Source organism: Emydura macquarii, unplaced genomic scaffold (genome assembly GCF_026122565.2).
Source record: "Emydura macquarii macquarii isolate MOO-44397 ecotype Brisbane River unplaced genomic scaffold, CSIRO-AGI_Emac_v2 contig_3295, whole genome shotgun sequence".
Classification (NCBI taxonomy): Eukaryota; Metazoa; Chordata; order Testudines; family Chelidae; genus Emydura; species Emydura macquarii.
The window spans coordinates 2,476,733-2,495,189 of record NW_027133432.1 but is presented as its reverse complement, the minus strand read 5'-3'; the positions used below and the strand labels follow the sequence as shown (position 1 = coordinate 2,495,189).

The 18,457-nt window shown below is 46.0% G+C and overlaps 1 protein-coding gene across 3 annotated transcripts in view; it reads right to left on the bottom strand.

Moving 5' to 3' along the window:
- CD109 (CD109 molecule) overlaps positions 1-18,457 on the bottom strand; it is a 116,654-nt gene that overhangs the window by 71,568 nt on the left and 26,629 nt on the right. For all 3 annotated transcript variants that reach the window (XM_067532641.1, XM_067532642.1, XM_067532644.1), the window contains exons 3-5: positions 5,832-5,860; positions 418-648; positions 175-300 (exon numbers count right to left, since the gene is read on the bottom strand). In XM_067532641.1, the coding sequence (XP_067388742.1) occupies positions 175-300; positions 418-648; positions 5,832-5,860 (386 nt within the window). The remainder of the gene's footprint in view (positions 1-174; positions 301-417; positions 649-5,831; positions 5,861-18,457) is intronic.

The following is an 18,457-nucleotide window of genomic DNA, read 5'->3' as shown; positions in this document are numbered from 1 at the left end:
GAGCTTCATGGAGGCTCAGCCCAAGAGGAACCTCACCGCAGGATCAGGACTTATAATTGTTTCTGTTTTTATCTCATCATTTCAAACTTAGATTTAATTCTTAAACTGTGGAGAATTTCACTGCCTGGCAGGAGGAACTAACCTTCTGTACAATTCAACAGTGTTAATACTCACATTGACTTGCACTTGTATGGACCAGTCGCCAAGCAGAGGGCTTGTTGATAATTGAAATTTTCTGGAAACCACACCCAAATCACCTTTCTCTGCCAACCACTGCTGAATCAAATTCCCCCGAGGGTCCTAAAGTAAAATCCATGCTGCATGTTAAATGTATGCATATTCAGTAACATGACTTGACTAGAAATTCGAATGTCAAGCAGATTCCAGTTTACTGCTAGATTTCCAATGTGTACTCACCCGGATGTATATGCTTAGAGAAGTTTTGAAGGGTTTGAGATCAGGATCAACAGTGACAATCCGAAACTTCACTTCTTGGCCTGGTTTATACAGAGACTTATCCGTCTGAATGAAGACAGAGATACTCTTGTGCTCAAATAAGAGGCTGGTGCTGTTAGAAAATAATAGCCGGTCCTCGGCATGGCCTTTCACCAGTAACTCATAACTGCCAGGCCTGCTGTTCAAAGGCAGCTGAAAAGAAAATAGTATCTCTGTTACAGTCTCATGTACTGCAGTTTGTAAACATGAAGGCAGAGCTTGTTTCATTAACATATGTCACATATACCCTAACACATTTCGGAGCAGGTCAACTAATTTAGTTCAAGAAGAGAGAAATATGTTTTCAGTGCAAACACAACACCATTCCTGTGACTATGCACTTCTCTCAGATGCCTTTTATTTTCAGACAGTGCTTAGCTACAAACATTTCCACACAGCTAGTTCAGCCTTTAAATATGTCATTTTGGGGAAATCTGCACTAATGGCCCACTCCAGCAGAAAGCATCCTCCTCAGTAAGTACCTCTGCAGACGCCTAGAATATGCAACCACTTGGATTACTTCTGATTGCACAGAAGTACTTTTCCCTTGTGAGCAAAATCATGAAATGATGATGATGAGCAGCCTGCCAGTATCTCCTTCTTTGTGACCGTTCTTCCCCATAGGGAGACCCAGAGCTGTTTGGATGCAGAGTTGGTTGTTGGCCTTCCACAACAAGCCAACTTATTTCCTGAGAAGGTTGACCTATTATAGAACCAACATCCATAGTCCTCATTTACCATGCCCCAGAAGGATGAAGAAACATTGCACTTGATAGGTAGGAGTCCGACTCTAAAAGTGTCATTCTGTAATTACTTGCTAGTTGTCTGAAAACTTGTATTCAAATGTGCCTTTCTGTAACATTTTCATCTTATTTTTGCCTGTAACCAGACTCACTAAAATGTAAACAGGAGGCTTTCCTATGTATGTACATATACTGCTGGGGCACAGAGCAAAATCTATAGTTAAAGTTGCCTAAGCATTTCCACTTAACTGTCCCCACCCCTCTTTTCTTCTTTCAGTTGCTTAGGAATTCCTACAATTTTCATGTTGGGGCTGAAATTTTCCACACTTGGTCACGGTCTGATAATGAATTTTCTGGAACGTTTAAACAAAAGGCCTGATAATGAGAATGTGCAGGACTGGGTGGGGAGTAGAAGAGGTGGGGGTAGGGGTGGGGAGAGATAAGTTTTTCCTATTATAAAGAAATTCTTGCTTTTTTTAAGATCTAGCAGCAGGCAGTTTGGAGTAAAAAGTTGAAATTTGGAAGAGAGAAAGGCCCAGATCTTCCAAGGTATTTAGATGCCTAATTCCTATTGATTGGATCTGGACCCTCACCCTGCTGGGAAGAGTGCCTTTCAGGGAAAATTGGGTTTGATTTGGCCATGTTACAGTGGCTTAAAAGTTCATACTTAGCACGCACACTATAATTTTTCTAATAATATTTTTTTAAAATAATTATCTTCCTCCCCAATACTTCAAGGAAAAAGAATAATAAATGTGAATCTCCAGGCTTCACCCCCAACTGGCTTCCATCATCGCCTTCTATCCAAGGCCAGTGCAGAAACCCTTTTAGCAATTCCTAGCAGAAATGCAGGCCCTATACAGGCCCCAATTGGCATAGAGGGTCTAGTACCTATCGCTCAAGAAAGTTTCACCCTGAATGAGGCACTGGTACATAATGAGTGAGCCTGGGGTACTGTGGATCCTTGGCTCATGCTAACCCAAATTCTAGGTCCTGTTGTGCCATCAGATTTTTAAACAAAACATCCAGCTAATTTCAGGAGGGATTTCAGCTAACAAAAAAAAAACTTATGGTGTATCATGGCCTTCTGTTTGCAGTTAGAATTGTGTAAATTTGGAGTAAATTCTCTGAAGTCAAAACAGCTTAAACTCAATAGGTGTACATTTTTCAGTAAAACATATGGGAAATTAAATGCACATCTCAAACTGCTAATGAGAATTGCATCTGTTAATTCACCAGGCCCAGCTCTGAAAAATATCATACCACATTCTGTAATTAAACTCTCTCTTTCTTTTAAAAATTGTTTTAAGGTCATACGAGTGAATGGAATTTCCAGCGTGGGAAAAATGCCATACAATGGTGATAATATATCTATACAGAATGTGTATCTATACAGAAATCAATAGGAATTTTTATTCTCCTTTGTAAATTATCTGTTTATAAAAGCAAGTCAAAAAAGTGAAAATCAGGAGTACAGCATGAAGGAAAATATCTTAAGATATGTTCTCTTTTTCTCTCTCTAGTTATAGCTTTATGCTTCCGGTGCCAAAATTCACATTTATCCCAGAAACAAAGACCATCATTTAAATTAGGACTTACCAAACTAAATCCCTGAAGTGGAATGCCACACTAAACTTGGTGCTGTATTTTTTTTTAAATTGGAGGCTTTTAGTGAACACATTGCCAAGAACATATGATTCATTTCTTTTAAGCCTCTCACATGTCATGACCAACTATTCTAGAAAATGTTAACTAAAGGGACACAGCTCCAGTTATAACTTTTGGCAAAAATTGGCTCAATATGCCCCCCCCAAAAAGTTAAATTTATGACCATTTTAATGTATTTAATGAGGGGTATTCATTATGGAAACAGGCAAGAACCCCTATCAAAAAGTCCAAGAAATATTAAGAGCATTCAAAGCAATGGACAAAACAAATAAAGAGCTTGCTCCCTTTTACCATAGCAATTGAAAAAATTCCTTACAATTATTATCTGAGCACATTTACAAGGATTTGGTTTGATTTTTTTACTACAAAATACACATCTGTAGTTCCCAAATATTTTTTCATAGATTTTTATGATTAATAATAATGGCAGCCAAAATGGCTTGTTCTACCGCTTTTTGACTTCCCAATAATGATACCACCTCCCAAAAAATCTCTTTTTTTCTTCCTGTTATTTCCCTGGCTATTTCATCCTTTTTGAGGCTGATGTCAGACGTTATCAGGCTTGTAATGTCAACAATAGGAAAATGAGGCAGCAGAACTGTAATGCTAAAAGTATCTTAAGTCCTTGCTCATATTTCTAAGCTGATAGAGACCATAAGCTCGGGAAGACACTGCTAAAATAATGGTAGCCATTCACTCCAACTCCTCAGCCCCTTAAACAACTACTCTAAAATGGGCATTTCCTGACCAACCAGGAGTTAAGTAACTATTGAGTAATGTCCGGTAGGACTTTATTATGTGCTTTCCCACTTACATTCTCCCTCTTTTTTCATTACTTTCTCCTCCCCCAGCCATGACAAAAATCAGACAGAGGAAGTGAGGAGTCATTTCCCCTCATTCTCTCCCTCAATGGCACTCCTGTCCTCACTTTCTTTTTCTTAACAATAACATTAAAAATAACAGTTGGGCTATGAATATATGAAGTGCAGCTGTTAACCACATCTGTTACTGTCATGAGCTCTCACATCAGCCCATGAAGTTACTGTTTCTTTTGGAAACTGTGACAACCAAAAATAGTAACTTACAATATCACATTATGTAGACTGTGTTACCAGACAATTACACTGTAGGTACTATGGTTGACTATTGCAGCCCTGATAATGAAAAAAACAATTTCCCTTGAATTAGTTATCATAGCTTCTGATAGTAATTAGAGATTATATATAGGCCGAACTCTACAGAGTCTTCAGATGCATCAGAGCCACCTTTAGACCTATCACTTCCTGGAGCTGGCGGGTATGCAATTTCAGTCCCCAAAACAAATTAGCACAGCCTCAGGGCTGCTCTAAATTGTGCCAATTTGTACTAGTCCCCTAGAGGCCATTACTGGGAAATGATGCATGCTGTAGTCACACCCATATCTCCCCCAACAGAGCCTGGACATCAGCAGTAGCGCTCGGAAGGGGTGCCCTAGACTTGCTGTAGGGATTCCCCCACCAGGAAAGGTTCCCACTGACCTATTAGCACAGCTTTAAGGGTGTTTGGCAGCACTGGAGCATCACAAAGCTGCCTTTTCGTAGGCTATGATGTGGCTCAATATTAATTTGCATCTCTTGCTTTATGTGGTTGTTTACTATGTATTAAAATACATTACTAATCACAGCAACTACCTTCCTTGTGGGAAATTGTGGGGTTTAAGTTGGGAATGGTTTGGGGTGATGTAATGGATCTTTAAAAACTGGGCAAATAATTCATAACAATTAAGGTAGCCAGTAAATTAAATTATTTTCTGTTCATGAAGTGTCCATGAACGGGCTGCAATTTCTAAATCCGTTTGCTGAATGAATGTTCTGTGCAAATGTATTTCAAAAAAACTGTTCACTGTGAACATTGCTTCAAATATTTAATATTTGTCATTCACATTCAGCTGTTTTGATTGAATACACACGTTACTCCGGGCCTGAACTTCAACGATGCTTAGCGTCAGCATCTTCCATTGACTTCAATTGGAGTTGCTGATGCTCAGAACCTTTGAAAACTTAGGCTCTTGGTAAACTGTGTTCCATGATAAGGTAGCGTAGCTCTTAAAATCAGGTTTCCAATGTGAATACTTATGATTACAAATTCAGAAATCACTTTCCACACACATTCTGCAATATATAGCACATGATTTATTAGGAGAGGCTGAGGGAACTAGGTTTGTTTAGTCTGCAGAAGAGAAGAACAACGGGCGATTTGATAGCAGCCTTTAACTACTTGAAAGGGGGTCCCTGGGAGGATGGAGCTAGCCTGTTGTCAGTGATAGTAGATGACAGAACTAAGAGCAGTGGTCTGAATTTGCAGTCAGGGAGGTCCAGGTTGAATATTAGGGAAAACTTTTTCAGTAGGAGGGTGGTGAAGCACTGGAATGGGTTACCTAGGGAGGTGGTGGAATCTCCATCCTTAGAGATTTTTAAGGTGCGGCTTGACAAAGTCCTGGCTGGGATGCTTTAGTTGGGGTTGGTCCTGCTTTAAGCAGGGGATTGAACTAGATGACCTCCTGAGGTCTCTTCCAACCCTAATTTTCTATGATTCTATGATTCACAGTGTGTTGGAAAGAATGATGTAAACTTCTACCAACCATAAACTAAGCAGTGTAGAGGCTGTCCAGATTTTAGAGTCCTATGCCAGCTGATGTTGGGATTTGCCTTCTAAACCCTTCAATTACTCTGTAACAAGCTACAAAGCATTTGGATTGGGACCTCTCTGGCTCACTGGTCAGCTGGGATGTCCATTCTATGAGTGTGAAAATAACTTGCATCTTGCACAACACTAAAATATATCATGTCATCAACATAAGTCAATAAAAGAAGCATTGAGAGACTGCAGTTATCCAACATAAACATTTGCTAGGAATGTCAAGAAGGACAGGAAAAGAATACTTACTGCTGGAAGAACAAGAGTTCCAAAGGAACCTAAATTAAAAAGGGAAAAGAAAAATAAAATAAAGTCCTGCCAGGAAACCCCATTTTACCAAAAGCATCAACATTAACAATATTGTAGCTCTTAGTTTAAACACGACTTACCTCCTCAGCAATAATTAACTAACAATCCTCACAGAGCTATGCCCTTTCCTGCCCTCCTACCGATCCATACCCAGAATAGATGGCATTCCGGGCTGGGGAGGAGATGTGTTTGAGCTAGAAGGGGCAGGACCACAAAACAATGCACTGGCCAATGAAGCAGCTCCATGGTAGACTCTGTCTACTGATGCAAGTTAGAGCAGCTTTGTGCCAAGGCAAGTTCAGGCCATGATAGGTCCCAGACCAAGAAAGCAGAAAGGTGGCATGAAATCCCATCCTTCCTCTCCAGATGCTCTGACCACTGCTCTAGCACATCAACAGATATGGGCCAATATTCTTTCTTCCACATACTTAACACCTTTATTTCATTTGTGTGTGCGCATTTGGAGCTTATGTATAGGTCGCACGGGCCTCTTGAATTTGGAGAGGCTGGCTCCATCCCAAGGCCCTGCACCCGCTCTACCTCTTCTCCCCAACGCCCAGCCCACACTCTATCCCTGCTCCATCCCAGGCCCCGCCCCCACTAGACTCCTCCCACGAAGCCCTCCTTCCCACGCTGCTTGCTTCTCTCAGCCCCCCAGCTCTTACTCTGCTTCTTCACATCCCTGCTCCATCTCCATCTCCTTTCGGGAGCAGGGGCAAGGTGGAGGAGGCGGAGCAAGTGCAGAAGAGGCAGAGTGAGGGCGGGGCCTCAGGCGCAGAGGCAGAGCAAGAGCTTCCGCCAACAGTGGCTGTTTGGGGAGGTAAGCCTCTTATACTTGCTGCCCATAAGCTTATGAAAAACTGAACAGCTATTAGTAGAGACTCTAAGAGGCACAGCACAAAATCTCATCCTTGCTGTTGTGTCTAGCAGCCAAATGTGTAGTGTACTTCATGAGTTCCAATATAAAAGTGTTTTAAATGCTTTCTGTACTGGTGAGCTTTTCTCTTGGATACAAGAATTGCCTCTAAGCATTTCATTCAACTGATCTCATAGTGAACGCATCTTTTGCAGAGCTAAAAAGCTCTGTACTAATAATGACCATATATCATCTCTAAACTAATAAGACAATGAGCTCCGTGTAAGCTCAAAAGCTTGTCTCTCCCACCAACAGAAATTGGTCCAATAAAAGAAATTACCTCATCCGCCTTGTCTTTCTAACAAAAAGCAAATCAGAGAAACCAACAAATAAAAAACAAACACCTGCCCAAACTGAGGAGTTGACACATCTTGTCTGCTAAAAACTGAGCAAAGCAGCATGCAAGTTAAGGGCTGATGCACAAAGGGAGGGGAAGGCAGGAGGAAATTCCCACTCACACAAACTGTTAGGTAGCATCCCTCTGTAGCATTCAGGAATGCACTCAGGGGTACACCAACCTAAGGGGGCATGGTCTGCAGATTAGAGAGCATCATCAGCATCTAAGCAGCATGCACCATGATCCTGCTCAGAGGAGCAGCAAAGTGACCGCTACAAAGCATCACCATGGCCTGGGTCCTAAGGAATCCTGCTCTGACTTGAAGGGGCAGGATTCCTGTGGAAGAGGGTGCAGTAGGAATACTTGTCTGCTCCCTTATTGATTCAGCCAGGACAAATTTGGCCCCAAAGCAGTCACAGAGCTTCTTGAATTCATCTGACAACAGAGCTCACTATTCTCACCCACAATATTATTATCATCTTGTAGCTGATTACTGCATGGAAATACAGAAGATGAAGGAAATGACTCAGATTTATCGGTGCCACTCCCTGTAACTTAATTATATGGCACAGGCAGGTCTGAGAAAAATGAGTACATTTTTCCTTTACATAATGTAAACAGAGCTGGAGCAGGATTATATCTGTCAAAAAAAAATTCATTCTAATCCATTCATGTGCTTGTTGCATCCATTCCTCCAGGGACCGTCCCAAATACACATAATTCTCATGAATGTTAGATTCTTCATTTAGAGCTCTGATTTCATTGATAGATGCACAAAGGCATATGGAGCCAGGCCCCTCCCTAGTGATTAAACAGGTGCAAAAGCTGAAAGTTATTTAAGGTAAAGACACAATTAATTTATGCTTAAAATGAGCCTTCCAGATCTACTTTTTTCTAATGAAATAACGTGACTTAGGGACTGTTCATTCACCTGTGCATTAAAAGGTGCATATAGCAGAAATCTGCACCAATGTTTGCTCACCAGTGAGGGGGCAGAAATTGCAACTGACTTTTCCCATAAATTTTAAATATATTTTCTGGATGTATCCCACCAAGTGTAACTAAACATGCACCCTATTACCAAACAGGGCTCCTATGACTTATGTAGATCTATACAATGCATAAATTGTGCTAAAACTAAGGGGATCCCTACCCCAAAAAGTTTACAATTTAAAGGATAGTGATTATTGACCAATCTCTTGATGTTGTGTTTTAACCAAGTATTATCTCTTTGTGGTCTTCTCTTTATTTGACATGCTTATAGAAAAGATGGAGGTAAAGCCACTCTGGTATCATCTGGAGTCCTCAGATTTCCTAGATCCTCGTCAGTCAGGTTTTAGGCCCAGTTATGGTATGAAATCTGTACAGGTCTTACTAGTCAGCCTCTTCCTTCATATATATTTACATAGCATTTACTATACACTATACATTTTGTGATTGGATTGGTTACTCATGCAATATTTTAGTACTTATATACATTTTAAAGTCAAAACCTTGTTTCAGGGATTCTAATAATCTTGATGGACTGTTTGGAAACCAGACCACGAGTCTGCCAAAGGGATGATATTGATCCCCAATAATTGACTCATACAATTCCTGTAACTAAACATAATCAGGCACAGTATGGTTTAAATACCTATGTCAACACTTACTATTATTATAAAGGTACTGCTCTGATCCATAGACTTATGGTACTAGAGGCTCCATTCACTAAAGAAAGCAGTTGTAATACTGTATAATTGTCACTCAATTTATTTCTCAGGAAAATTGGTTTTATCAGACATAGTGTATTTCTGATTGACCCCAGTTAAAGATCAAATAGCCAGAATAATCCCATTAATACATTTAACATATTCTTCTTATTCTTTCCATTTAGGAAGAAAGTGGAACACAGGAATTTCCACACTGGATCAGACCAGAAATCCATATAATACAGTATTCTATTGGCAGTAGCTAGTACCAGATCTTTCAAAAGAAGATATGAGAAACACTGTAGTTGACAACTACTAAATAACCTGCCGATAGGGGAAATTTCTTCCTAATATCTGTCAGTTAGTGGGTGGCATGAGCTCTGAAGCATGATTTATATCATGTTTATATCAATTTATTTTTAAAACATTATCCTATATAATGTGACTGTGAATGTTCTCATGATCCATATAAGCATTCAATCCTTTTACAAATCCTGCTAGGCTCTTGGCTCAATGATATATTGTGGCATTGAGTTCCACATTGCTTCTTTTATCAGTTTTAAACATGTTATATATCAATTTCATTGGGCATCTGCTTGTTCTTTGTTACGAACACTGAAAATACAATGATATAAAAGTGGCACCTCCTTACTCAGACATCTGCTTCCTGTTTGCATTGAGTCATATGTGCTGATTTTAGTGACAAAAGTAAGTTTCACTAAACGAAGTGTCAAAAGCAGTGTCACTAAAAGCATAATTTTAGAACAGTGCAGTTGCATGGATGCAGTTGCATGCATGCATAATGGCCTAATTTGGCCTGAAGAACCTTTATTACCAGTGATAATTATTCATGAGAAAGAAAAAACTTAGCTTGACTCTCAAGTGTACTTGTTTCTTTTCCCTCCTAAAACATAAACTCAGGTTTTGAAGTCTTTACTCAGGCAAATCTGCTTCTGATGTCAATGGGAGTTTTGCCAGAAGTAAGTACATCAGGGTTGGGCTTTCTTATATTTCAAAAAAATAAATTTTCTCCTTACCGAGCTCCTGGACAAAAAGAAAAAACCAATCAAATGTTCATTCAACTCCAATAAAAATTTTTTTAAAGGATCCAGCATTAATTCTCCTGATTTTTTATTTTTATTTTTTTATTTTTTTTAATTAAAAGAAGTCTTCATGAGCCAGAATAATTTAGCTGAGCTGGAATGGGCAAAGGAAAAACCCCACCTAGTATACGCAACCCATTAGAATTTAAATATGGGTTCAGCCAAATGACTAATAACCACAGGCCTTCTTGCAGAGAAACACATTCCAAGAGACAAGTCCGATCTTCAGAAGCACACAGGTTTTAACTGCAGCTGCTCATTGCATTCGTAGTACGGTGACCAATAGCAAGTATGAAAAATTGGAACAGGGGGTGGGGAGTAACAGGCACCTATATTAGACAAGCCACAAATATCGGGACTGTCCCTATAAAATCAGGGTTTCTAGTCACCCTAATCCATGGGTAGAATTTGGCATCAAGCAATTTAGAAGTTCTCTCAGTACTGTGTTTGTTCTACCTTTAGAATGACAACCTTTTTTTCCTAATGTCTCTCTCTAGGAGCTCCCATCAGCTGAAAAGTAGCTTATGCAGTCGATGACACACAGAAGCTCCCCAGGCCTCTTAGAATTCACAGCCGCGGAGCCTTCAGGAATTCCAGGCAATAAGCAAATAAATATTTTCCTTCTCTTTGGCAACTGCTGAACACAGCATTTAGCAGTCTGGCCCACCTCACCACAGCTGGAAGCCTGCCACTCTGTCACCCTTGGTTGCCATATATGGGAGGAACTTCAGGGAGTCCTTCAAAGTACTGAATATGTGAGTCAGCAGCCTCTCTTCTGATTCACTGACTGACATATTTCTCTCGAAAGCTTGTCTCTCTCACCAATAAAAGTTGGTCCAATAAAAGTTATTACCTCACCCACTTTGTCTCTCTGTTGATCTATTCCTGACAATAGCCATGGAACGCTATTCAGAGCAGCATAAGCTTATCTACTGGAAACTGGTTCTCCCAGGCTGACGTAAGGAAAAGACTTATCAGTAAACCAATTGAAATCTTTTAAAAGGAACTGTGGTATTTGAGTGATGACTGAGGCAGGTTTTAGAATACTGTATGTACTTAACTAACAACAAGAAATAATGTATAAAGTAAACGGCTGTAAAGAGCCTAGTTGTATCTTCTGTCTCTGCTGTCCCTGCAACTCGTTCCTGTCTCTGCATGCAAGACTCCTTGTGAGTTGACATGTAGCATGGCACTGCACGTGGTCAGCAAGGACAGTGCTTCTCCATCCCATGCCCAAATACATCCATTATGAATTTAGAATTGCTAGCACCTTTCACGAGCATCTCAAAGGACTTTATAAACATTAATTAAATTAAGCCTCATTATTACATCCACTTTACATATGTTTTACCTGAAGCACAATGTGGTAAGTGATTCGCTGAGGGTCACATCAAGTCAGTGTCAGAGTTAGGCGCAGAAACTACAGTGGAGCTTTGTCTACACTAAGGAATTTTAACAACTACGTCCTTACCGTTACGAACAATATTTCAGCTGCACTGGTGTTGGCAGTTTGGGAGCCCTGCTGCAGATAGCGCACTGGCTCCAACACCTATTTTCAGCCCCACGTTGATTAGGCTCACTGAGCAGGTTTCACTGATGTGGCACTGGCAATCCATCCACACAATGATCAGAAGCATTGCTAAAAGTGCAGCTGAATGGGCATCAGCAATAGTGGGAGTTATTTTTGTAAAAGTTCTCTACTGTATCCATAGCTTACGAGTCTGTACGACCAGGACCATTAATCTACTATCCACTAGCCAATGCTCCCTCCTAGAATAAGAAACAAAACTGAAAATGTTAACTTCAAACTTTTCCAAGTCGAAACCATAAATAAGCCTTCTGCAGCATTAGGTAACCTTTAGGTTATGATCACTGCATAATGATCTTGTTAGGAACTTAGCACAGCCAAGTCTGAGACTTTACTTTTAAGTGTTAATGTGACCTATCTTGCCAGGGAGGTTTCCTCACATTCTCACTGTTCTACTTTCTAGTAATCCCCTCAAACTCCAGCCAAATTTCTTCCAGAATGAACTAACAACTTTCTCAATTGAGATTATGATTAAAAAATTCTTCTTTATGTTAGTACGCTGCTAAAACATGTATTACACGGTTTTTCAAAGCTTTGCTTATGGACCAAATTTTATTTAATTAATTAACAAAATTCTCCAGGCAGAGTTAACACTAGTCCAGCAGCCACTGCTCTGATATGAAACTGCTGTGGTGTGGTTTCCATTACTGTATGTGGCTTGCAATAGAAGTTTGCTGCAGCCACATATGATGGCTTTATTTCTGGCTTTAAAAGATGAGTGCAATTCCTCCAAGACGTTGAACATTTTGGGCCAGATTCTCAGCAGGTGTAAATCAGCATATCTCCAATAGAGCCATGCCAGTTTATATTAACTGAAGCCCTTGCCCTTTATGCAGCTATGGAATATTGACTAGAGATATCAACATTTTCAGTGGATATATCTTAAATTTCTTACTCAGTCAAACCTCATAATGAAGCCAAGGAAAGTTCTGTAAAAGTAATAATGACTAAAAACTGAGGACCTCATGCTGTAAACAGAGTGGCACCAAAACTCCCATACTCAAACCTGTAAGGCAAAAAACAAGGTTACTTACCAGTAACTGTTGTTCTTCGAGATGTGTTGCTCATATCCATTCCAATTTAGGTGTGTGCGCACCCCGTGCACAGATTCCCGGAACCTTTTTCCCTAGCAAGCCCCGCAGGGCCAGCTTAGGCGCCCCCTGGAGTGCCGCGCTCATGTCGCGGTATAAAGGGCGCTGCTGACCCCGCGGGCCCTCAGTCCCTTCTTTCTGCCGACTCCGACAGCGGGGATGGGGGGTGGGTTTGGAATGGATATGAGCAACACATCTCGAAGAACAACAGTTACTGGTAAGTAACCTTGTTTTCTCTCTTTGAGTGATTGCTCATATGCATTGCAATTTAGGTGATTGAGTAGCCGTACCCTTGGAGGCGGGTAGGAGTCACTGACGAGCGGCTCTGCTCAGCACAGCCCTGCCCACCGCTGCGTCTTCTCTCGCCTGTTAAACAATGGCGTAGTGAGTCGTGAACGTATGAACTGACGACCAGGTGGCTGCTCTACAGATATCCTGCAGTGGCACGTTCTGCAGGAAGGCAGCCGAAGAGGCCTGTGCCCTGGTCAAATGTGCTGTTATCACCCCAGGTAGTGGCACTTTCGCTTGCTCGTAACAGAGCTTAATACATGACGTGATCCAAGAGGAGATTCACTGGGTGGAGACCGGGGAGCCTTTCATCCGATCAGCCACTGCTACAAATAGCTGTGTCGATTTGCGGAAGGGTGTGGTCCTCTCCACGTAGTGCGCCAGGGCCCGCCTGACATCCAACGAATGCCATCTCCGTTCCTCAGCCGAGCCGTGTGGTTTCGGGAAAAACACAGGGAGGAAAATATCTTGGTTACAGTGGAATTGGGACACCACCTTGGGAAGGAAGGCTGGGTGGGGCCTCATCCTGACCTTATCCTTGTAAAAAACAGTATAGGGGGGCTCCGAAGTTAGTGCTCTCAACTCAGAGACCCTCCTGGCTGAAGTGATGGCCACCAGGAATGCTACCTTCCAGGAGAGGAGTAGCAGGGAGCATGTCGCCATGGGCTCAAAGGGGGGTCCTGTCAACATGGTGAGGACCAAGTTTAAATCCCAGGGGGGGACAGGGTCTCGAACCTGTGGAAATACTCTCTCCACCCCTTTCAGGAATCTAACTGACATGGGGTGGGAAAACAGCGACCGTCCCTCCATCGGCTGGTGAAAAGCCGAAATAGCCGCCAGGTGCACCTTCAAAGAGGCCAAGGCCAGGCCTTGGAGTTTAAGATCTAGAAGGTATTCTAGAATCACCTGTATGGGCGAGCAGGTAGGAATAACATCCCTGGTCTCCGCCCAGGCCGTAAAGCGCCTCCACTTCGCCCGGTATGTAACCTGTGTGGAGGGTTTTCTACTACCGAGCAAGATCTGTTGCACCTGCAAGGAACAGGCCCTTTCACCCTCCGTCAGCCAGAGAGTCTCCAGGCTGTCAGATGGAGGGAGTCCAGGTCCGGGTGCAGAAGGTGCCCCTGGTCCTGGGAAAGTAAGTCGTACCGGGTAGGAAGTGTGATCGGCGTAGCAATGGATAGATCGAGCAGTGTACTGTACCAGAACTGCCTCGGCCACGCCGGGGCAATCAAGATGACCTCCGCCCTGTCCCTCTTGATCTTGAGAAGGACTTGGGGGAGAAGAGGGATGGGGGGAAAGGCGTACATCAGGGACCCCGACCATTCTATTAAGAACGCGTTGGAGAGGGAGCCCAGCTCGCGGCCTCTGAGTGAGCAGTATCTCGGGCACTTCCTGTTTCGCGAGGACGCGAAGAGGTCCAGAAGGGGAGTGCCCCACACACGGAAGATTGAAGTCGCTACCTCGTGGTGTAGCGACCACTCGTGTCGGGGAGAAAACGACCTGCTTAAGCGGTCTGCCTCGTCGTTCCTGACCCCTGGGAGGTGAGAGGCAAAGATATGGAAATTGTGTCTCACCGCAAACTCCCATAAAGCCATAGCCTCCTGGCACAGGGCCGAGGAGCGCGCTCCCCCGTCTGTTCATGTAGAACATGGCTGCTGTATTGTCCGTGAGGACCCGAACTGCCTCGCCCCTCAGTAACCTGAGGAAGGTTTTGCAGGCCAACCGGACTGCTCTGAGCTCTCGGACGTTGATATGTAGAGCTCTCTCCTCCGGTGACCATGACCCTTGGGTTCTCAGGCCTCCGCTGATGTGGGCTCCCCATACCATGTCCGAGGCGTCCATGATAAGGGTCACGGATGGAGTCAGGTCTCTGAACGGAACTCCCTTGAGCACCTCTATCGGGTCCCTCCACCAATTGAGGGAGGACAGCACCTGTGGGGGAATCGTGACCACCTTAGTCAGCGAGTGTCTAGAGGGTGCATAGGTAGACGCTAGCCATGCTTGTAAGGGCCTTAGCTTAAGGCGGGCCAGCCTCACCACGTACGTAGAGGCTGCCATATGACCCAACAGCTGTAAACAGCGTCTGGCTGTCGTCATAGGGGATGTTTGTAAGTCTGTGATCAGGGATCCCATTGCCTCGAAACGCGGCCGAGGTAGAAACGCTCTGGCCTGTATGGCATCCAAGGAGGCCCCTATAAAGTCTATACGTTGCACCGGGGTGAGTGTGGACTTCTGCTTGTTAATGAGCAGGCCCAGTCTGGTGCATGTAGCGCAGGCCAGCTCCAGGCTGTGCTGCACCTGCTCACACGATCTACCCTTGATGAGCCAGTCATCCAAGTAGGGAAAGATCTGAACCCCCTTACGGCATAAGTGTGCCGCCACTACTGCCATACACTTAGTGAAAACTCTTGGGGCTGAGGACAGGCCAAAGGGTAATGCCGTGAATTGGTAGTGGCCTCCCTGTACTCTGAATCTCAAAAATCTCCTATGTCCCGGTAAAATGGAGATATGGAAATACGCATCCTTTAAATTGAGGGCAGTGTACCAGTCCCCTGGGTCTAGGGCTGGAATTATGGAGGCAAGGGATATCATGCGGAACTTAGTCCGTCTGATATACTTATTCAGACGACGGAGATCCAAGATGGGTCTCAGACCACCCTTGGCCTTAGGAATCAGGAAGTATCTAGAGTAGAAACCCTTTCCCCTTTCCGTCAGCGGAACCTCCTCTACCGCACCAAGCTCCAGGAGAGAGTGGACCTCCTGTAATAGGAGCTGCTTGTGCATGGGATCCCCCCGTATTTAACCGGGTAGGAGGGGATTCCGGAGGAGAAGCCGTGAATTGTAGGGCGTATCCCCTGAGGATGATTTCTAAGACCCAACGGTCCGTCGTGATAGCCTCCCAAGCGTGATAGAATGGCCGAAGCCTATCTGCAAAGGGTTGATTAAGATCCAGGGGGAAGGAAAAAGCGCCACCCTCAGAATCGCTGTCAAAAGCGTTTATTACCATTCGCGCCGCCGGTTTTTCCTCCCTGTTGTGCCCGCGCAGAGGAGCCCCGCCGATCCCGGCGGTTAGGCCCTCGAAAGCGGTCCCGTCCCCTTCTCTGCTGAGTGGGTCTAGGGGCTGGCCTGGGCGGGGGAGGTGGCTGGCGCTGAGTCTGAGGGCGAGACTGGCGTCTTACTGCTTGAGGAGTGTACAGCCCTAGGGTCCTCAAGGTGGACCTAGAATCTTTGAGGGCATGCAACTTCTCATCCGTCCTCTCCGAAAACAGGGCGGATCCCTCAAAGGGGCGGTCCTGAATGGCCTGCTGGACCTCCACTGATAACCCCGACGCCTGCAGCCAAGAGCAGCGGCGCATAACTATGGCCGAAGCCATTGCCCTGCTTGCGGTGTCGGCCGCATCACTGGCCGCCTGCAAAGCCGCCTGTGCCACAGCCTCTCCTTCCTGTGTCACCGTGGACAGGTCTGCTGCCTGGTCCGGAGGAAGGGCAGCAACCAACCGCTGTAATGAGGCCCAGAGATTCTGGTTATATTTTCCCAAAAGGGCCTGGTGGTTAGCCACCCTCAATTGAAGTGCCCCTGTGGAGTATACCTTGCGGCCAAACAAATCCAATTTCCTCCCCTCCTTATCTTTAGGGGTAGTCCCCTGGCCTCCCTGGCGATCCTTTTGATTCGCCGCATCGACTACCAGGGTCCCAGGAGCCGGGTGGCTATAGAGAAACTCAAAATTCTCCTTAGGCACATAATATTTCCTCTCTGTTCCCTTGGATGTTGCGGGAACAGAGGAAGGTGTTTGCCATAGGGCCTTGGCAATGCTCATGACACTGTCATGAACGGGAAGGGCCACCCGTGAAGGGCCTGAGGACCCTGAAGGCCCGAACAATGGGTCGTCCTCCTCGGACATCTCCTTAAGCGGTAGCCCCAGATTATTCGCCACCCACTTAAGGAGTTCTTGGTGTGCCCTAACATCAAAAAGGGGCATCCTATGATCCCTGGAGGTGCCCTCATCAGGGGAAGAAGAGGAGGACAAGGGGAGAGGCCCTGTAGACGGGCCTTCCTCGGGGTCTGAGTCCCCCTCAGAGGGAACGGTTGGTGGCAACTGTGAGGGTGGGAGAGGAGGTTGCACCCCCGCAGAATGGAGCGAGTCAGCATCCTGCGTCTGCTGAGCTGCCCACGGACCCCAATACTGCCAGTGCCAAGGTCCCGGCTGCCACCCTGGTACAGGCAACTGTCCCGCATCCCCTTTGCGATCTCGGCGCCCCAAGTCCCAAGACCGTCTCTTATGACGCCTTTGCGGGGAGCGGCTTCGTGAAGAGGAGGAAGAGTAGCGTCGATGCCTACGATGCCTCCTGGATGAGGACCGACTAGACGAACCAGAGGATTTTCTCCGTCTGCGGTCGGACCGCTTATGCCTGCGTTTGCCGCCACGGGAGCAGGAGCGGTGGCTTCTACGGCTACGCGACGAGGATCTCGACCGTGGACGTTGAGCTGCTTCCAACGCGAAGCTTGGTACAGAGGACGCCGGGACAAGCGCGTGCCTCGTTACCGGTAGGCTCGGTGCCGCGTAGGCCGGGACCGTCAGGCTCGGTGCCGCGTGGGCCGGTGCCGCGTGGGCCGGTGCCGCGTGGGCCGGTGCCATCAGGCTCGGTGCTGCGCAAGACGGTGCCGGTGCCGCCGGTGCCATCAGAGACGGTGCCCTCGGTGGCGGTACCAGTGGGGTCGGTGCCGAAAGCCCTGGAGTTATAGGTATGGACGGCGTCGACCACGTCACGGAAGGCTGCTGCCCCGATGGACCTGGCAGCATCGACCAACCCGGTGCCGGTGTCCCCACTACGGAGGACGGAACCGATACAGACGGTGCCCTCTTAGAAGGGGTGTCTCAAGCCTTGCTACGGCGCAGCGCCTCTCCACTCTCGGGGGGGCTCGAGTCCGACTCCTGAGTGGTACTGGAGTCAACTCTGACAGCCGAGCGCCCGCTCTTTGTGCCTCTAGACCGCCCCCGGTGCCGCGGTGCTCGACGACCTTGAGTCGGAGCTCGGAGGGGATGCGCTCTCCGCCCTCCGCGATCGTCTGGGTGAGGATTGAGAGCGTTGGTTCCTCCACCCACCGGGGCAACCCAGCGCGGGTTTGCCCCGAGACGCCGGTCCCGCGCCCCTCGGCCGAGGGGGAGACGGAGGCGTGGGCAAGGTCATGAGGGCCCTTGCCGCATCGAACGCCTCCGGCGTCGACGGCCCTTGTAGAGGCTCTCCCCCACCCTTTAGAGTCGGGGGAGGCTCCCTACAAGGAGACACCGGTGCCGGAGGAACCTCCACGGCACGTGGCTGGGGTGTCTCCTTCTCCTCCCTTTGCTTCCGGGAGGAGTCCTTGGAAGCGGTGCCGGCGGTCTTGGTTTTCTTCGGCACCGAAACCTTTGGTGCCGCAGCCGGTGCCGGCGGTGCGCTCTGCACCGAGCGTAGACTCGGTGCCGGTGACCTGGATGGCTCGGACGCCGGTCGGAGTGCCGCTTCCATGAGAAGTGACTTCAGCCTCGCATCCCGTTCCTTTTGGGTGTGGG